Genomic DNA, 20,493 nt, shown 5'->3' with positions numbered 1-20,493 from the left:
GTATTTTTTTAAAAAAAAAAAAGCAAATTACTCTAAGGCCTCTCACGTTTGTCATAATTTACAGTTTAGTACCCTTTATTTGAAAATCAAACGATTTATTACCTCAGTTTTGATTCCATCAACAATTAAGGGCTTCTGTTAGTTTCATTAATGATTTGATATTTATTTTCAAACGATTTGATACCTCACTTTTTATTATATTAACATTTTGTTAACTCAATATTAATTATGTTCACGATTTAATATCTCATTTTCAAACGATTTGGTACCTTACATTTTATAACGTTAATGGTTTGATATCTATATTTAACAGAAGGTTGCAAGTGTTTGTAAAATTAAAACTGAAGTAATAAATTGTTTGATTTTTAAATAAAAAATACCAAACTGTAAATTATGACAAACGTGGGGATTTTAGAATATTTTTCTCATAAAAAAAATGATAAATCTATTTTGATTTGTCGTTGCATTTTGAGCAACCAAACAAAAACAAGTGCCTTAAAAAAAGTGCATCTTTATGTTACTTGAGTCTTAAATCATCGGAAAGTACAATTCCATTAAACAATGAGACCAAACTAGAAACGCAGATCAAATCCCTCTCCCAAATTCATGGATTTCACGGAATTGGAGTCAATTGAAGGACTCCGTTGGTCGTGGAATTCATGGCCAACAACCAAAAACGACGCCACATCACTCGTGGTCCCCCTCAGCATAATGTGCACCCCATTAATGCAATCATCGGAGCTCCCAATTCTCCCGTACGAGCCGCTAACCTGCTCTCGGTGCTCCGCCGTCTTAAACCCATACGCACGTGTCGATTACCAGTCACGTGTCTGGGTCTGTCCTTTCTGTTACTGTAAAAACCCTTTCCCTATTTCTTATTCCGGTATCGGCGAAACCAATCTTCCGGCTGAGTTGTTTCCCACTTATAGTACTGTAGAATATAAAATCGATAAGACCGATGTGAAATTCGGGTCGGGTTTGAGTTTGAGGTCGGGCTCGGTAAATGGGCTGTACTCGTCCAGTACTTCTTCTTTGTCTTCCATGGTTGGGTCTACTCCGAGAAATGGCGGCGGTGGGTGTGGGGAGGTGGGGCCGGGGTTTGTGTTTGTGGTGGATGCTTGTACGGACGAGGAGGAGCTTAAGGTGGTTAAGAATGAGCTATTGTTGGTTATTGAACGGTTGCCTGAAAATTCAATTGTGGGTTTGATTGTTTTTGATTCGATGGTTAGGGTTTATGATTTGGGGTTTTTGGGGTGTTGTAGAGTTGTTGTGTTTCATGGTGAACGCGAGGTTTCTTCTGAGCAGGTAAATAGTTTTCAACTTTATCTTTTTGTTTGCTTTATTGCTCTGCTTGTTTATTTGGCCATTTCTTGTGTTCATTTTGAGCTATGATTTAGAGGATTGAGTGTGTTTTTACTTGTTTCGTGTATAAATCTTGAAGAAGCACTTGGATATTCTGTAGATTGAGTTTTTTTTAGATAGGTTTTGAGTTCTAGTGATGAAATTATTTGCAATTTGGATCATGAATGTTGAAAAAAAAAATTCACAAATTATGTTTTCATTGAATGATTTATGCCAATAAGCCATATACTTGGATGATCTGAAGCTTACGGAATATGCCTAATTCAAGCGTTTTCTTTTCTTTCAAATATGCAGACTCAACAGCTTCTAGGCTTGAATCGTATGAAGCAGCAGCAACTCGGAAAATCACCATTTCATCAGAATCAGGGATATTTGATACCTGTATCTGAATGTGAGTTCAATATCGTTACAGCAATTGAAGAAATTCGCTCTTTAGCTGTAGTAAAGCCTGGTCACCGCCCACAGAGATGCACAGGTTTGGCAATCTCGGTTGCGCTCGGACTTCTTGAAGGATGTTTAGGCCATACAGTGTCTCGTATTATGGTCTTCACTTCTGGACCTGCAACTTTGGGCCCGGGAATCATTGTTGATTCAGATCTTAGTAACGCCATCAGAAATCATAAAGACCTCATCAATGGTCAAGCGCCGTACTATAGGAAATCATGCAACTTCTACAATCGGCTTTTGCAGAGATTATCTGATGCATCTGTTGTTCTTGACTTATTTGCCTGTTCTCTTGATCAAATAGGAGTAGCAGAGCTAAAAGGCCCTGTTGAGAGGTCTGGTGGATTCATGATGTTCGGAGAGTTATTTGACTCGGAACAATTCAGAAAGTGCTTGCGGCATATTTTTAGTCATGATGAAGAGGGGAATTTGAAGATGTATTTCGATGCAACTATTGATGTGGTAACTACCAAAGATTTAAAAGTTTGTGGAGCTCTAGGACCTTGTGTTTCTCTTCGGCAGAAAAATGGAATAGTGAGTGATCGTGAGACGGGGGAGGGTGGAACCTACAAGTGGAAGTTGGGTACGGTAACGAACAAAACATGCTTAGCTTTCTTCTTTGAAGTAAGTGATCAGCAGAAAGCACATCCCGGCTCTGCATTCTTTATACAATTCATAACACGTTATCGACACGGTAATATGGGAGTTCGGAAAAGGGTTACGACTGCTGCTAGAAGATGGGTCGGTAACAAGTCAGCAGAAATAACTGCTGGTTTTGATCAGGAAGCAGCTGCTTCTGTCATGGCCAGACTCGCCATTCACCGATCAGAAACATGTTATGCTCGAGATGTTATCAGATGGCTTGACGACAGCCTTATTTGTTTTGCCTCCAAGTTTGGGGACTATATCCATGAAGATCCATCTACGTTCCGTTTGTCAACGAGTTTCTCTCTTTATCCGCAGTTTATGTATTATTTGAGGAGGTCCCAATTTATCGATGTTTTCAATAGTACTCCCGATGAAACTTCGTTCTTCCGACTAATGTTGAACCGTGAAGGAGTTGTGGGTTCACTTATTATGATACAACCTACATTATTTCAGTATTCTTTTGACGGTCCCCCTGTTCCGGTCCTTCTAGACGTTTGTTCAATCTCTCCCGATGTAATTTTACTCTTCGATTCTTACTTCCATGTGGTGATTCACTACGGGTCCAAGATTGCTCATTGGAAGAAACTCGGTTATCACAAAGATTCAAGCCACGAGAATCTGAGAAAGCTGTTGGAAGCTCCAGAACTCGACGCACAACAATTGGTGGCAGAGCGAGTTCCGGCACCGAGACTGATAAAATGCGATCAGCACAGCAGTCAGGCTAGGTTTCTTCTTGCCAAGTTAAATCCATCAGTTACCCAGAACTCGACGTACACGGAAGGATCAGAAGTTATACTTACTGATGAGTTGAGCTTGCAAGAGTTCATAGATCACTTACAAACCCTTGCAGTGAAGGCTTAAAAAGGCATTGTTGTACAGAATTTCATCACTCAAGAGTTAAAGCTATACATTTTTTGGTGTATATTGTTTCCAATACATGTGTTGTCTGGTTGATATAGCATAAGCAAGTGCGAATGTTAATACGCATGCAGTTGCTTCTTGTTATGAGTCACGCTCTCAAATGCAACCAATTGATGATCTCCTGGTAATCGATAGGCCATCTTCTGACAATCAGTAAGTGAGCTCCAGTTAAACAAATAGAAATCAAAGAGGTCCAGACTTTTGGTGCTTGGAAGGCATTCTGATGATTAAATCAGTACGGATTTTGTAACATTAAAGGTGAATCGTGAATCAGATGAGTATTTCAAATGCATTACCGTTGCAAAATGACATGCGTCGTAAATTTTGGCATTGATGTAGTTGGTGTGAGGTTCCTTGTTTCACGGATTTTGGAGAATATGGGGATTTGTCGTGCTCTTTTGGACTGTCGAAATAGCCGCTCTACTTATAGGCGAGTTAGGGAGGTAGTCTTTAGCCGTTTTCCTAATTCCCGTAGGAATTCCATATATTAAATCTGTAACACTTGATTATGATTGAAAAATATGCAGGAGTGGAGTTATTTTGAGTGGCAGATGAAGTAGAGTTAGAAAATTTAGCAACTGCACAACCACTTTATCGGCCAAAGCAGAAACGTAAGGTAGATAAGGTGCACTAACTCCATTCTAGACAATGTTTAATACAGAGATGTGCTGATTTATGTTATGTTTAAAATTAGGAGTCAAGTAACCACAATTCTATTGTCTTGCATATCTCCAGAACGTAAATGTTTAAATAGAATGAGTATACAAAATTTATTTCAATTTTTTATATATCATTACAATTTTTGCTTTGATATGATTCCTAAATTTAAAATTTATATGTAAATTTTTTGTTTAATCTTTTAATCTTTAAAATTTTAAAAAATATTTTTGTGCGAGCTTAACCGGACTTTACTCTTTAATTTATTGATTTTTATTTTCTTTAAGAGCTGAACTATTTTAATGCTTCTACTATCAAATCGAATCGATCAATGTACATCTTTATTTGAACTTAAAACTTGAGTAACACCCAAAATAAATTTGCATATTATTGGAAATAACCTTAAAAAAATTATATAGTTCAATTTTTTTAAATTTTTCCTTACATGTTAGAATGTAAGAAGTTTATTTATTTGTAATAAAAAGGCAGAAGGTACAAAAAAACTCTCGATTTTTTTTCAAAAGTACAGATCAGCCCTTTTATTTATTTTGGGCACAATTAAACCCTCGTGTTTTTAAAATTGAATAATTAAACCCTTATTGTTTTAAAATCGAAAAAATAAACCCTTTTAGTTTACTTTTGGGACACTTATCCCCTCAAGTTTTCGGTAAATATTTTAAACATTAAAATTCTTATTAAACTTTTTTCCTATATGATTATGAGAGACATGTCAACTATTAACGAGTGTTTCTAATGATGCTGTATGAAAGGGGTTATTTGTTCTATTTGAAAACAAAGAGGGCTTAATTATACCTAAAAAAAGTAAAAGAGATTTGTACTTTTGTAAAAACTACGAGGGTCTTTTTATACCTTTTACCTAATAAAAATATACTACCTCCGTCCCAGTAGAGTTGTCTACTTTGAGAATTTTTTTTGTCCCAAAACTCTTGTCCACTTTCAAAAAGTAACTAATTTTTACACTTAATTTTCCTATATTACCCCTATTCAAAATACACTAATAAGTAAATTAAAAGTGCACCCTATATTTAATAGGGGTATAACAAGAAAAGTAAGTAAAATTTTATAAAACTCACAAACAATAATTACTTTTCTTAAACTATGTGATAAAGATAAAGTGGACAACTCTATTGGGACGGAGGGAGTATCTTTTATACTTGAAAAACTGTGATGAATATGTTTTCTGAAAGAAAATACAAAAATCGATTTAAAAGAAAGTTAATTAAAATGCAACATAAATAAAAGAATAAATTTATTGAGGACCTAAGACACGTGAAGAAGTATTGATGCAAACGTGTTAGCTAAAAGTAGCACAGAGGTGATAGGGCGATTGAAGCATGCAACATGAGAACAGGCCTCCCTTTCAACATATTAATAAAGCCATAACATAACATAACATAACATAACAGCATTTTCCGAAATAAGAAAGTCCGCTTTGGTATCAGATTCTCCATTTCCCATTCGTCTCATTTCTACAATTCACACCCAAAGCCGTTTCTCTTAGGGTTTTGTTCAGACAATAATAATAATAATATTATAATCCAGGAATCAGAGGCGAATAATAATAATAATAATAATACATTTTTCAGATGTGATTTTGGATTATGATCGTTAGAAATGGCGAGGGACGGTTACGTTGTCCCGCCCGACTCTCAGGTTGTTGCCTCCTCCGCCGCCGTCAAGAAAAAGACGCAGTCGCCCAGGAGTTGGATTCTTCTCGATGCTTCCGGTCAGGGTACTATTCTCGACGCCGATAAACACGCCATCATGCATCGCGTCCAGATTCATGCTCGTGATTTAAGGATTCTGGATCCCTTGCTTTCTTATCCTTCTGCTATTCTTGGTCGCGAAGGCGCTATTGTTTTGAATTTAGAGGTTTTTTCTTTTTAACTTTTTTTTCTTTTCTGTTTTTCAATTTTTTGCATTCTTCTGATTTTTATTATTTTCTGTGGCAGCATATCAAAGCGATTATTACTTCTGAAGAGGTAATTGAATTCAATTAAGCTATTGCTGAGTTGTTTTGTACTTTTGAATTTAAATTGCACGCTTCCATTTTTTAAAAGACTCTATTTTGGTTAAATCTCTGCTATTTGTGAAGAATTCATTTTCAAGACCTCATTGGAATTAGATTCTTGCAAGTTATATCACAGTTGCCATGATTTTTAAATTCCTTTTTGTTTTGGTATATGACTAATCCAGTTTCAACTTTCAATTGGATTAGACGTTTTTCAAACAAGTTAAATGGAAATGAAAATTAAGCCTGGGGCATACTTTATTGCCTGCTTACTTCCTCTGAGTTCTTACCTCTTCAACAAAAGTTGTTTTAGAGAATTTGTTTATTATATAATCTTTAAGTTTTGTTATGATTTAGGTTCTGCTTCGTGATCCACTTGATGAAAATGTTATTCCTGTTGTTGAGGAGCTTCAAAGGCGCTTACCTCCCTCAAATCTCATTCTCCCTGGCCAGCATCAAAATGATGAAGCTGGTGAAGAGGATGGTAAATTTTGGTTTCATTTCTTTTTACATCGTGTTTGATTTCATTTTTGTATGCAATGTAAGAGTTTGCTGCTTTTCTTTTTGAGTAATTGGGTTCGTGTGACACAGAATCTCCATTTGAATTTCGGGCACTGGAAGTAGCTTTGGAAGCCATCTGTAGTTTTCTAGCTGCACGTACAACAGAATTAGAGACCGCTGCCTATCCTGCTTTAGATGAGCTTACCTCGAAAGTGCGTACTACTTCCTGTGATAATTACTTCTTTCTCATGTCCTTATGCTCTTCTCCTATGTTATCACGCCTAATTCATTTCAAAATTAAATTGTTGCCACCAATTATGGGTGATTAAATACTAGAAGATACTAAAATATCATTAATTTGCATCATTTTTGAAGCTGAGAAAATGTTGTTTTGGCTGCCACACTACTTTTAACCCTTTGGATTTTTTTAATTAAATTCATCAGATTAGCAGCCGGAACTTGGATAGAGTTCGTAAACTGAAGAGTGCAATGACAAGGTTGACTGCTCGGGTTCAGAAAGTATGTATCTGACCTTTTTTTGGTTTCTTGCAGCAAAACATAATATTGAATGTATTGTTCGTTTTTTTTAATCAAACATAGTTTTATCTACATTTAATGGTACATGTGTAGGAGTTTTTTCCATCTGTCAATTGATATTGAAATCTATATTCTTTAGTTGATTTTCTACTACAAAAAAAAGTTTCTATAAATCCCCTATTTCTTTTTATATCGTGCTAAGGAAAAAACGAGCTTTCTTTATTTTCTCTAGGCCTAATATTGTGGAAAAGATTCCTAGTGAATATTCTTGACACGATGGAGACTAACCATTTATTTGTTTACAATTGCTCATAGCATGATGATGGAACCTAATATAGCATTGATTTACATATGCTTTCTCCAGTCTTATGCAAAAAGTCAACTTTTTTCCACTTAGATTTAAGTTTCATATGTTTGTTTCACAAGTGCAAGATGCATATTACAGATTTTATATATTTTAGGAAGTTACAACTAAAATCTATCTGGAGATGGTTATTTACTGGTGAAATTGATTATCAGTCATGGACAGACTTGCTTAGTTTATTAAAAATAAAAGATGCTCACTGAATCACTTAAAGCTTTTGCGATGTAGGCGGGAAATAATCCTTTGATCTTCTGTAGGTAAGAGATGAACTCGAGCAGCTTTTGGATGATGATGATGACATGGCTGATCTTTACTTGTCAAGAAAGTTGGCGGGCGCATCTCCAGTTAGTGGATCAGGTTGTGCTAATTGGTTTTCTGCCTCCCCTACCATAGGTTCAAAAATTTCAAGGGCAAGTAGAGCAAGTATTGCAACAATTCGTGGAGATGAGAATGATGTCGAGGAGCTCGAGATGTTATTAGAGGTTATAGCATTGTTAACTTCAAAATTTATTTATTTTTATCTGAAGTTGGGAGAAACTGATGGCTAATATGCATGGTATTATAATATTTCAGGCCTACTTTATGCAAATTGACGGCACATTGAACAAATTGACAACGGTATGTGTGCTACTTTTTTCCTATTGACAACATGACTTGATCATTAGCTTTGATTTTTTATAAATGTATTCGTTAATTTAAAAACTGCAGTTGCGTGAATATATTGATGACACAGAAGATTACATTAATATTCAGGTATGTTCAAGTTTACGCATACTTGATATTTTAATTAGTAAAATTTTGTTTGGCTACATGAGATGAGGTTTATCAATCATTTTTCTGCAGCTTGACAATCATCGAAATCAGCTAATTCAGGTGCTTCCTTAATTTCTCTTTTCTGCTTTTTACCAAGACACTGGCACTCTGTCTTTCTCAATGTTGCAACATGTGAATCTTTTTCCTATCATTTCTTTCTGCAGCTAGAGCTCTTTCTGAGCTCAGGAACTGTCTGTTTATCCATCTATTCTTTGGTGGCTGGAATATTTGGCATGAATATTCCATATACATGGAATGACAATCACGGATACATGTTTAAATGGGTATGCATATACCTTCAATTCACAACTTCAGCTGTCCTTTTTAATCTGGTACTTGTGCTGAATTAAGTCTTTTATTTGTCTAGGTGGTTATTTTGGCAGGATTACTTTGTGCAGCTATATTCATACTAGTTATGTCCTATGCTCGCTACAAAGGCCTCGTTGGATCGTAAATTTTACCTCCTTGTTCCTCCGAGGGAAAGAATACTTGGATTCTTGATGTGAAGGTATTCATTTGTGTCTTTCAGGCTGCCTTTCGATAACTGTGATGTTATGTCTCTCATGCTTTGACATAAAAAAATTCAGGATTCTATTGGATCTGCTCTTATAGTTGGTGAAAGCCTGATTAATCGCATCAGACACCAATACTGATAATTGTAAAACAATACAAACAGAGAATTTTTTTTCCTATTTCCCTTAGTTCCGATTCATAATTTTTTCTTGTTTTTATTCTGACAGACATCTTCTTGTTTGGGCACAAGGGTGATGTTTTTTCTGTAACCATTGCCATGTTCTGGTAACAGCCATGGTTGTTTTGAAAACAAACAGAAACATATATGTAATTCAAAAAGAAAATATATATCCAAATTTTTGAGATTTTTCTTTCAGGACTTGAATACTGACTGACTGTTTATATTGTGTGCAATCTTAATATTTCTTTTCATTTTTTTTGTAATCCAAACAAGTGAACTGATGCACACACAGCCTTCACAACAGTTAGCAGGTGGTGGTGTTTTTTTTATTAATTTGTATTGAACATAAAAAGACAATGGTCCTTTAATACTAGTACTATATTTTATTAGAATTGATGTGGAACCGCCCGATTTCAAGTTTGATGGGTCTGAGCTGGTTTTGAGTGGGTTGGTTCCAATTCTAATCAGCCCGTGGCCAAGACTAACTGAACCGAAGGAGGTTGGTGTTTGACTTATTTATGCGAATAACCAGGTGGCGTCCATGTGGCCAATGATATAAGATCCGTCACCTTACTCCATGGCCCCGCAGTAGAGAGACCTGTTTAGTTTAGTTTTTTTATATAAAGAAAAAATTTAGCTGTTTAGTTGGATGGTAATCGTACCATATTTCACTTAGAGCGTGCACTGTTCGTAATGGACAACTGACAGATGATGTATACTAATTATTAGTATTAGTTATTACTATTATTATTTGTGAAATAGTCAATGTGGTTGTAATTTATAATCAAGACATACTTATTTTAAACATTAAAATGTAACTTGAATAATTAATTTTTAGTCACTTTTCTACTCAAGATGTTATTTGGGATTTACAATTCCAATTTTATCATATTTAATTTCATAAACAAATATTTACAAAATTATCATAGTTAATTAATTAATATAATTTAAAATCTATCCAGTTTGAATCATTTTAAGTTTTAATATTTATGTTTAAATTAAAAATATCACTATTAAATTTGAAATAATTCAACTCTGAAATAACAACTAGATGGATGAGGTCAAATTATAAATTAATAAAATTTCTGTTCACCCTCTAATTTTTAAAAATATTTAAATTTAAATTTTGTAATAAAAAATATATAATTTATTAATTTTGAGTCATTATACATCTAATATGAGATTAGTGTTGATGATTCAAAGTGATATGAAACCAAAATAATAGAATTATAGATTATTTTTATCATTAAATTTAAATTTGAGTCTTTTGATGTGATTGTTCAAGTATGAACATTTGTTGAGTTTGGCATGTGTAGCCACAAAATGAACCCCAAAATTACGGCGGGCAGGCTAATCCCCCGTCTTATTTGTTGTGTCGAGGAGAAATAAAATGTGGTTTGGAGAGTTTTGAATTAAAACGTCGTCTTAGATCATAACGAGAGCATTGCCATTGTCCAAAAATCCTCTCTTCTCCTATTTCATTAATTGTGGCTCACCAAACACAAAATTAATTAGCGGCGCTGATTATTGTTCAAAAAGGGCAGCAAAATCTCGTCCTGGATTATTACATGCACCGGAGAATATATAGGACAGATAGTGATGTATTAGTGTGGAGAAGACGATGATGATGACGAGGCAGGTGGTGAAGGTGGAAAGAGAGAAGCTAGAGACATGCATGACGTGTCCTCTTTGTCATAAACTCTTTAGAGACGCTACTACCATCTCTGAATGTCTCCACACCTGTAACTCTTCTCTTTCAAATTCTCTGTTTACGTAATTTTTAATTTTACTATACAATTCTTGTATGGTTTAACTATAATTTGATCTGTTTCTTAATTATGGAACAGTTTGCAGAAAATGCATATACAAGAAGATAAATGATGAAGAATTTGGTACTTGTCCCACGTGTAATATCAATTTAGGGTGTGCTCCTCTTGAAAAGCTCAGGTACTTACTTTTTATTTTCTCATTAATCTCAAACTTCATATATCTGTACCATATAGTACTAGTTTTTTTTTTTAATAAGTATATGTATCATATAGTTACTGTGTATTAATGCATCATGTATTGTTGGAGCTGCATCAAATTCAAAACAAAGAAATTCAAGAAGGGTGTTTGTTTGCTATACCAAATCAGAATTATCAGTTGATAGTTAGTCCTTATTTAGATGTACTTAAATGTTATGATTTAACTGCGCTAACTTCTGTTTACTGTCATTCTATTTATAATTAGACTTCGATTTTAGGCTGTCATAAGGGTCACTAGATGGAGAAACTTAGATTTTACATGCTAATCCACAGGGCAGATCACAGTTTAGATGATCTAAAGACCAAATTTTTCCCTTCCAAGAAAAAGAAGACTAAGGCACCGGCAGTTGTGCTCTCTGTTCCGAAAGATGTGCCTTTAATACCGTTACCTGCGAAACGGAAGGAGATCTCTCTTTCTTCATTGGTGGTGAGCTTACCTAAAGTATCATCAATCCCTGCTTTGCCGAGAAAGAGATTGAAAGCTATTGCCAGGAAGAATCCGGCTTTGCGAGAATCTATTCTCATAGAGGAATCTGTTAAGAAAGTTGATGATTTGCATGAGAGGTCAACCTCCCCGGAGACTCTAACCAAATCTATTCTGAATGAAGATAAGGTAAACAAGGCTGAACATATAAATTCTATAGATTTTTTGAATTTCTAATCATTGTTCAGGCACAAAATTCATCTCCTTAATCATCCGAACAGCCCCGGAAAGACAATGTAGATGATCAACCTGAACCATGTGAAAGCAAAGCTGATACATGGAATACTTTAAAGCCTGATATGTCAAATCCACAAGACACTCTTGTCAAAATGCAGCTGCCTGATCCCACAGAGGATGAACTTGATGAAGAATTCAAAAATGGAGATTATAGTGACAAATTGCAGGGTGAAGATAATGAAGATGATGGTTACAGATGGAAGGTAAATGGTGATGAGAATGACTCTAGTCCGTCACCATCAAGTTCAGTTAAAGCTCCAAAGGTGCAAGGCGTACAGCAAAAGACAGCAGCTGAGCCTGAGGGGCTGACCGTTTCAGCAAATGCTGATATTGATGCAAGCTGTTATTGTGGTAGACAATTTAGTCCACTATGGTTCTCATTAGTTGCATCAAATGATCAGTAAGATACGGTTTCATCTGCTATTATATTATTGTAGTTTTAATGATTGGTTTAAGTTCACAAATTGCCATCATCATGTCAAAAGTTGAATTTCTGACATAGTCACAAATAATAGCAGGGTAGAAGATGCACCTTTGCCGCAGATAACTTCATGCTACTTGAGAGTCAAGTGAGTTTCATTATTCTTACTGTCTGCTTCCATTTCATTGAGCCGGTTTGCTTGTAATTTTTTTTTCAAGTTTGCAATGATAGTAACATGACTGGGAATGTCCATAACTGCCGTTGTCCATATGGTTAAAATGTAAGTTATGTCAGGTATATTATGCTAAAATTTGTATTTTACGTGGTAGTAATGACTTATCTAGCGTGTATTATGACTTAATTTCCATGTTACTAAAACGATTTTCACAATCAGGTGTTTGTGTTTCTGATACACAACTGTCGATAATAAATAGAGGCAATAATTCTATAACATGGAGAATTTGAAGTATTATGTACTAGCTCATGACATTTTATTTGTCATTTCTGAATATGTCAACTGTATGTGATGTCTTTTTAGGCTAAAGCTGAAATGGTTTATATACATGTATATATAAATATCTCAATATTATTTGATAACAAAAACGGAATGCTAATGTTTTTGTGTCCCCAAAATGGAAATATGTCGCCCTGGAGTGGGTCTTTATTCATAACAGATGATAAAAATAACATAAACTGAAATTTTACTGATAAATTATCTCAATTTATCACAGAGATGGCAGTTTACCTGTTTCGACTATTAAAAAGTATCTGGTGCGGAAATTGGGGCTCACCAGTGAAGCTGAGGTATTCTACTTCTAACTTTTAATCTATTTCGATATTATCATAAGCAACCAAATAATATTGTTTTAACTGTAAAATTCTCACAGGTAGAGATATCGCTACGGGGTAAGCCGGTGGTTTCAACAGCGCTGCTGCATGACATAGTAGACTGGTGGTTGAAGATGACACCGTCATCTGAAATAATACAAACAAGCGTTGGTACCTCAGCTAAAGATTTCGTTATGGTTTTATCTTATGGCCGAAAAGCTCAGTCTTTATGAAATTGGCTGTTTATTTCAATGGTGATATTGATTTTAAATCATATAGTCTGAGAAGAGAACAATACTGTTTTTGGCTAGCATTAAGCTGCATGTAGAAAATTCAAATTTTAATACTTTGTTAATCAAGCAAATTTTAGGATTTTAGAAGCGTTTCTAAATTTTAGAGTTTTAGAAGATATATGATTCTATAACTCGCCGCAGGGCCAACTACGGATAAACTCCCAAATTCGTCTATTTTCTCATTAATCAAAATTAAAATGACTAAGTATGAATTAGTTGATCCTTTAATTCATACTATATGATTGCTATGCACAACATTTTGAGTTATAATAATGTCAAACTCAGTAAATGCCAATAAACATATTTCATCAAGAAATGGAGAAATTCTTAGGTAAATGCATATAACATGCAAGACCTTTAAGTCATAGCAAGATCTAGTAAAAAAAGAAGCTAAAATATTTTTCCGTTTCTTTTTCAAATTTCACTAACCCAAAACTACATAATACAATTTAAAACAAAAATAAATAAAATGATGCACTACAAGGCTCCCCTAGGGCTAAATTCATCATCAGAGAGCAAGTTAACATACGGGGACGTTTCAATATCATCAGCAACAAGATCATCCGTACTTCTGAGCAGAGCGTGCAAAATCACCAACCCAAAACCAATCCCAACAGCAGCCACCACATTAAACCAGACTCCGCTCCAAATCAACACAACCACCGTGACGGAAAACAGCAACGCTAAGACCACAAAATCACTAACCTGGTATGCAAAAAACGTAAGCGGGTCGTCGTCGCGAGCGAAGTAGAGAAAGACCCATCCGATTAGAATGATGAAGAAGGCGATTAGAGAAAGTGGGTGGTAGATTAGGCTTAAGAAGAGGGAAATTAAGATGATTAGCGAGTAATTAGAGCGGAAATGAGTTAGGTTCTGGGTAATGCGAGTGGTGGCGTCTGGGAGTGAAGAGGGGAAGTTGAGGGAAGAAGAGTCGGAGAAGAGTGACCAGGGCTGAACGGTGGCGTTTAGGGATTGTGTTGTTTGTTTGAATTGAGAGATGAATTTAGGAGTGGTGGACATTGTTAGATTCTAATTTGGAGCTGATTCTGAATCAAAAAGGGCAATTTCATTAATATTTGGGGATTTTGGAGGAATAACGATTGTGCTCGCCGAAATTTCTCATCTCTCACTGCTCCGCATAGTATTATATACATTAGACTAAAATTTGTAGTATTAGTTTATTTTATTGGTTAAATATGAAAAACTTATGTTACATACTCCATCAATTTCAGAATTAAATAGCAACTGCCCATTCTACTTATAAACAAATTTATGGTTAGCATATAAATTAATTTTAATATTGGTGATTTATATAAAAATTTGTCTCCTCAACTTATAAACAATATATAATTAGCACACAAATGAGTTTTGTGAGCAAATCAGTCTTAAAAGTTGACAGTTATAGTCAATTAATTATATTTTTATAAATTTATCTCTCAACTTGTAAACTAATTGCATTGCCCCTTAATTAGCAATTTGCCTCCTCAAAGAATAAAGTATATTTAATTTAAATCCAAATAGCTAGTTCTTAAATTGTTCATCGAGTCCCTGTACGAACCAATTCGTGGACTCTTTTATCGAGCATCCATACGAGCTCGTTAACGAACTTTTAGTCGAGCACATCCGCAAAAATTTAAAAGCATTGTTCGTGAACGTAAACGAGTCAAACACCATTATGTTCATATTCAACTCGTTTAAATAAATTAACCTATCAAGATCGAGCTCGGTTCGTTTATAATGCAAACGAACATGAAAGTCGAGCTGCTGGGTTCATTTACACCTCTAAGTACAATTAGACCTATTTATTTTTAAAGAAATGACATTCATTAAAAAAGTTGAAGATTTTATAATCCTTTTGCAGAAATAATTTATATCAAGATAATTAATGCAATCCTCTAAACCTATCAAGGAAGTTACTAACCTATAATAGAATACATAAATATCAGTTCAAAGAAAGAGAATATCTATTTCCTTGCTACCAAACAAACCGAAATATATTATATGCCCCCCGCCATGGATTACAATCACATTCTCTGCTTCTTCAAATTTCAGTCTTAAACCCACAAAATAACCATCCAAAAATCTTACAGTTTCGTTACAATTGAGTCCTTATATTGAACCAAATAAGCAATTTAACCTCTTCGCAGAGTCTATGCACCATACCTTTATCTTGCTGTAATGGCTCTGCTGCCCAGTCGCCAATTACATTTTGATTATTTTCAAACTTCATTCTTTAAATTCAATGCAACACCTCTCCAATTCTACAGATACACTTCTTCAATTCCTTTAAATACACAAAATTTCTACTCTAATCCAAAGAACCCACAAAGAAAATCAAGCTTTTTAGCCACTGATAAACAAGAAATAAGCTTATCTAGTGGCAATTGGTTATCTAAATGGCATAAACCCAGTAAACAAAACCGCCCCAAAGCCCCTCAAGCTGTGTTAAATTACAGAAATGGTGATACCAGTGGTAGTGGAGGTGACACAATGGAAAAAATTATGGAGAAATTAAAGAAACACGGGTATGTAGACGGTGATGTTAATGGTAATAAGAATGAGAGGGTGATTGAGAAAGGTAGTGTAGAGGATATTTTATATGTTGAGGAGGGGAATTTGCCGAATTCGCGGGGCGGGTTTTCGAAGGAGTCGCCTTTAGGAGTTGAAGATGTGTTTAGAAGTAATGGGGAGGTGAGGTTTCCATGGGAGAAAGCTAAGAGAGAGGAGGTTGGAAATGAGGAGAAATGGAGTGCAAAGAGTAAGAGTAGGACACAATTGGCTGAGTTGACATTGCCTGAGCCAGAGCTGAGGAGGTTGATCAACTTGACTTTTCAAACTAAGAGTAAGTTGAGGGTGAAGGGTGCAGGTGTTACTCGGGAAATTGTGGATACCATTCATGAGAAATGGAAGGCATCAGAGATTGTTAGGGTCAAAGTTGAGGGGGCACTTGCCCTTAATATGAAGAGGATGCATGAGATGTTGGAGGTATGTTTTAGTTCTGTATTTTAATTATTGTTTATTTGTGAATGAATGATTCTATATTTTGTTTTTGCTATTCTATTATATGAATTTTATTGATTGGAGATTGGATGTTAATCAAAAGAAAAAGAGAATCCCAATTATCATGTGTAGCTGAGAATTAGAAGTTAGAACTTACAGTTATGGACGATTTAAGTCTTTGGTTTAGTTCAATAATGGAATTTTTCATTAATACTGGCAATGTTGAAATAAAAAGAAAATATATATATTTAGAAAAGCTAGTTCATATTCAAGCATAGGCATCGACAACTTCCACCTTAGGTAGCACGGACACGGAAAAATGAGACATGGACACGGCGAAACAATGTTATTTTAAGTTTTCCTATGCTAAAAATGAAGTTTCATGTCCAAAATGCTAAGTTTCCGAAACGGAAAATGTTAATTGAATGAAGTGTCCATGTTACCTACTGTAGTTGAAACAGTAAAGTAACCATGGTAAGGTGCATTGCTCATTGATTTATATCATGCCTTCTACTTAGAGTATAACCATGAATAAGAATGTTATTCACTGGGGAATTAGAGATGCATGTTTTTTATCCATTAGTAAATACTGCTATTTCTTCTTTTTCTCTAACCTTCTTCTACTTCTAATTCCTGTAATGTAATCAGAGAAAAACTGGTGGTTTGGTAATCTGGAGGTCTGGCACTTCTGTATCTTTATATAGAGGTGTAAGTTACGAGGATCCTTCAGTGCAACTGAAGATTTTGAAGAGAACTGAGAAATCTAATAATCGCTTACCGACACCTACGGGTAAAATTATTAAGAGTCCATCTAATTTGTCCTCCTCCGCTGGCTTGGATATGCCTAAATTGAATTTAGATTCAATTTCTGAGGGTAAGGAGAAGAAAGATACAGAAATGGAGGCAGAAGTCAAGTATGAAGATGAAGTAGACAAGCTTTTGGAAGGTTTAGGTCCCAGATACACAGATTGGACAGGATTGGATCCGTTACCTGTGGATGCAGATATGCTTCCGGGCATAGTTCCCGGTTACCAACCTCCATTCAGGATACTTCCTTATGGTGTGAGATCAACTCTCGGACAAAAGGAGGCAACATCCTTGAGAAGGCTTGCCAGAATTCTTCCTCCACATTTTGCCCTTGGTATGCTGCTTTCCATCGCTGTAGCTTGTGCAATTTTGGAATGTAGCTAGAACTGTTATGTGTTACTATTTATTTCCAGGAAGAAGCAGGCAGCTTCAAGGCTTGGCAGTAGCTATGAGCAAATTATGGGAACAGAGTTCAATTGCAAAGGTTGCACTTAAACGTGGCGTCCAGTTGACTACTAGCGAAAGAATGGCTGAAGATATCAAGGTAATAGAATATGTGCCAACTGGTGCACAACATTTGAATGACTGGTTGAATAGTTAAGTTCATTATATAAATAAAAAAATTGGTGCCGGAAACCAATAAACTGACACTTCTCTTAGCTGGTGCCTTAGTTTAAAATTTTAACTTTCCAATAAGGGATGCTTAAAAAATAGTTGGTTGGGTGATCTTGTTCATTTTCTGCAGAAATTGACTGGGGGTATGCTTCTATCGAGAAACAAGGACTTCTTGGTCTTCTACAGGGGAAAGGACTTCTTGTCGCCAGAAGTCACCGAAGCATTGATGGAAAGAGAGAGATTGGCAATTTCCTTACAAGACGATGAGGAGCAGGCACGCGTAAGAGCATCGGCCTTAATTGTACAAAGTGCTGAGACAATGGAGCATTCAGGAATTACTGGCACTCTTGAAGAAACTGTGGATGCTGATGCAAGATGGGGAAAACGATTGGATGAAAATCATCGGGAAAGGGTTATGCAAGAAGCGGAAATAGCAAGGCATGCAGATCTTGTCAGAAAGCTTGAGAAGAAGCTTGCTTTCGTGAGTTTTTTTAACCCTCGGATCTCAGGCAGCAATTTTTACTTGTTAAAGTACTATAGTTAATTTCTATTATGAGAATTTGTAGCATAAATGAACTTTTGTTATTTTTATCCATTAGGCTGAAAAAAGGCTGATTAGAGCTGAACGAGCCTTATCCAAGGTGGAAGAATCTTTACAACCAACAGATAGACAGGCTGACCCAGAAAGCATAACTGATGAGGAGAGATTTATGTTTCGCAAGCTCGGTTTGAGGATGAAAGCTTTTTTACTTCTTGGTATAATGAAGCTTGCTGTGAGTAAATTTATCATGGCTTGGCTTTAGAGTATTTTATGAGTGGGTATTCTCATGCATCAGGTAGACGTGGAGTTTTTGATGGTACAGTGGAAAACATGCACCTGCATTGGAAATATCGTGAACTAGTCAAGATCATTTTGAAAGCCAAATTTATTGAGCAGGTAAAGAAAATTGCGTTAGCACTTGAAGCTGAAAGTGGGGGTGTCCTTGTTTCAGTAGACAAAATCTCCAAAGGATATGCAATAGTAGTCTATCGAGGAAAGGATTATGAGCGGCCATCAAAATTGCGGCCAGGAAATCTATTGACAAAGAGGAAAGCTTTGGCTCGGTCAATAGAGATTCAAAGGAGTGAGGTAACTTTGCAAATATGTGTAGCATACACATTAACAGGCTTGCTAGCTTAACTGCACAAATTTCACATAAACCACATATTTTCTGTATATATTTGGTGAGTTTTAACATCTTCATGCATATGAGAGAGTGATAGGTCATGAAAGGTGATGAATGTGGATTAACTTTATCATATGACAATGTCGATTAATGCAAACATGAAGACAAATACCATGATTCATGACTTAATATTCATAAACAGCAATTCCTATGATTTAACTTTTCTAATTACATTGTCAAACAGGCTATTCTGAAGCACATCACAAATCTGCAGAAGAAAGCAGACAAAATAAGATATGAAATTGTAAGGCTTTGCACCAACTTTAGCTATTCGTGCACTTCCTCAATCAAGTTTTATTTGTTTATGTTCGATCACATTTGTAGGAACAAATGGAGAGGATAAAAGATCAAGGGGATGAGGAGTTCTATGATAGATTAGATGCTGCTTATCCAACAGATGACGACACTGAGGTCTTTGTATAATTGATCTCATTTTAAAAAATTAATTGGCATTTGAATTTTTTTGACTTTTTATGTTTTTTTCCCCTACAGGAAGGAGATGAAGTATATCTCAATGAAAATGATGCTAATTCTGCTGCTGATGATGAATCTGGTGACGTAGGTCATAGAGCTCTTCTGGAAACGAGTAACCATTCTGATGTCCAAAATCACGAGTCCGAATTAGAATCTGAGGTGCCTGTGTACTTGTTCTGGCATATCTGCTGTTTGATATATCGAATTCCCCGGACTGACATAGTTTCCTATTTATCCTCTAAACAGCGCTATGAACAGTTTCCTGAAGCATTTGAGAATGATAGTGATTACGAAGATGATTTTGGAGGTGATAATTTTGTACAAAATCCCGATACAAATTTTCCTTATCATTTCCAGGATCAAGTAATTGAGGAAAAACTTGAGGTTCGTAATCATAATGCCATGCATAAGCACTACTCAGTTTGCTTGTTGTTCCATATGTTAAATCCCATTTGACTCCCCTTTTGTTTCTCCACTTGATCAGGATATGGAAGGTGAAAAAAATTATGAATGATGTTGACAGAAAACAAGTCTAGTTCGATTCCTTGCCAAACTCTATCAAGTGTGTCAGAAACAATTCGAGGTTCAAAAGGAATACGCTTAAACAGTCCCAACTTAGCAATGCATCAGTTCATGCAGTAAACATGAACGAGAACTACAATAGCAGTTATGCTGATCGACTTAATGAGCAAGTACAAGGCACAAAACTACAACCAAAAAATTCTGGCAGTTATGTTGATCAACTTAATGAGTAAGTACCAAGGCACAAAACTGCAGCAGTTATGTTGATGAATTGAACTAGAACTGCTTAGTTATCCTTTTTCTTGTAAATTAATCTGTGTATCCAGTTTTTTTTACCTTAATCGTTTTGTATGGCTACTAGTACTACCAATTTGTTTATTAATTGGTGTATTTGGTTCTTTGTGAAAAGATTGACAGGTTTTTCTGATAGCCTGTAGGAAACTTGATAATCTTGTTCCTGATAACTTTTCTGCGGCAATAGTGCATGTTCAACAATTCTGCTCCTGCTTTTTATCTATTTAAAAAATCAAACTGCCTTAATTAAATAAAAGCAGAAGCATTTATTTAGATGCAAGGAAACCGAAAT

General features: G+C 35.5%; 5 protein-coding genes across 13 annotated transcripts; 4 read left to right on the top strand and 1 right to left on the bottom strand.

Annotated features, from left to right (window-relative positions):
- The first annotated feature begins 467 nt into the window (after positions 1 to 467).
- LOC126667574 (protein transport protein SEC23 G) lies at positions 468 to 4,154 on the top strand. 4 transcript variants are annotated; one of them, XR_007638223.2, is made up of 3 exons: positions 468 to 1,305; positions 1,657 to 3,633; positions 3,903 to 4,154. XR_007638223.2 is itself a non-coding variant. In XM_050360564.2 (2 exons), the coding sequence occupies exons 1-2, from the start codon at positions 607 to 609 to the stop codon at positions 3,313 to 3,315; spliced, it is 2,358 nt and encodes a 785-aa protein (XP_050216521.1). In that variant the 5' UTR covers positions 468 to 606; the 3' UTR covers positions 3,316 to 4,154. The 4 variants fall into 4 exon arrangements, 1 of the variants encoding a protein (XP_050216521.1); XR_007638222.2 differs by having other exon boundaries at positions 3,715 to 4,154; XR_007638221.2 differs by having other exon boundaries at positions 1,657 to 3,818.
- LOC126667575 (magnesium transporter MRS2-I-like) lies at positions 3,903 to 9,800 on the top strand. Of its 6 annotated transcripts, none has more exons than XR_007638226.2 (13): positions 3,903 to 3,991; positions 5,640 to 5,925; positions 6,006 to 6,035; positions 6,422 to 6,548; positions 6,656 to 6,777; positions 7,010 to 7,084; positions 7,724 to 7,948; positions 8,040 to 8,084; positions 8,175 to 8,219; positions 8,310 to 8,339; positions 8,444 to 8,563; positions 8,647 to 8,787; positions 9,506 to 9,800. XR_007638226.2 is itself a non-coding variant. In XM_050360565.2 (12 exons), exons 2-12 carry the CDS (start codon positions 5,668 to 5,670, stop codon positions 8,731 to 8,733), a joined length of 1,164 nt encoding a protein of 387 aa, XP_050216522.1. In that variant the 5' UTR covers positions 3,903 to 3,991; positions 5,640 to 5,667; the 3' UTR covers positions 8,734 to 9,168. The 6 variants fall into 6 exon arrangements, 1 of the variants encoding a protein (XP_050216522.1); XR_008790039.1 differs by lacking the exon at positions 9,506 to 9,800 and adding an exon at positions 9,364 to 9,382; XR_007638225.2 differs by lacking the exon at positions 9,506 to 9,800 and adding an exon at positions 9,020 to 9,168.
- Positions 9,801 to 10,207: 407 nt separating this feature from the next.
- On the top strand, positions 10,208 to 13,350 carry LOC126670662 (E3 ubiquitin protein ligase DRIP2-like). Its single transcript, XM_050364438.2, has 7 exons — positions 10,208 to 10,715; positions 10,821 to 10,920; positions 11,274 to 11,613; positions 11,706 to 12,121; positions 12,240 to 12,290; positions 12,874 to 12,946; positions 13,030 to 13,350. Exons 1-7 carry the CDS (start codon positions 10,595 to 10,597, stop codon positions 13,201 to 13,203), a joined length of 1,275 nt encoding a protein of 424 aa, XP_050220395.1. The 5' UTR covers positions 10,208 to 10,594; the 3' UTR covers positions 13,204 to 13,350.
- Positions 13,351 to 13,641: 291 nt separating this feature from the next.
- Positions 13,642 to 14,434, bottom strand: LOC126670663 (PRA1 family protein D-like). Its single transcript, XM_050364439.2, has one exon. It carries the CDS (start codon positions 14,281 to 14,283, stop codon positions 13,741 to 13,743), a length of 543 nt encoding a protein of 180 aa, XP_050220396.1. The 5' UTR covers positions 14,284 to 14,434; the 3' UTR covers positions 13,642 to 13,740.
- Positions 14,435 to 15,233: 799 nt separating this feature from the next.
- Positions 15,234 to 20,356, top strand: LOC126668070 (CRM-domain containing factor CFM3A, chloroplastic/mitochondrial). Its single transcript, XM_050361288.2, has 11 exons — positions 15,234 to 16,248; positions 16,912 to 17,404; positions 17,484 to 17,614; positions 17,816 to 18,166; positions 18,285 to 18,441; positions 18,522 to 18,814; positions 19,096 to 19,155; positions 19,236 to 19,322; positions 19,404 to 19,544; positions 19,632 to 19,769; positions 19,870 to 20,356. Exons 1-11 carry the CDS (start codon positions 15,442 to 15,444, stop codon positions 19,897 to 19,899), a joined length of 2,688 nt encoding a protein of 895 aa, XP_050217245.1. The 5' UTR covers positions 15,234 to 15,441; the 3' UTR covers positions 19,900 to 20,356.
- Positions 20,357 to 20,493: the final 137 nt, after the last annotated feature.

This window comes from Mercurialis annua, linkage group LG2 (genome assembly GCF_937616625.2).
Source record: "Mercurialis annua linkage group LG2, ddMerAnnu1.2, whole genome shotgun sequence".
NCBI classification, from domain to species: Eukaryota; Viridiplantae; Streptophyta; class Magnoliopsida; order Malpighiales; family Euphorbiaceae; genus Mercurialis; species Mercurialis annua.
The sequence above is the reverse complement of the archived record's forward strand: the minus strand, read 5'-3'. Positions and strand labels throughout refer to the sequence as shown.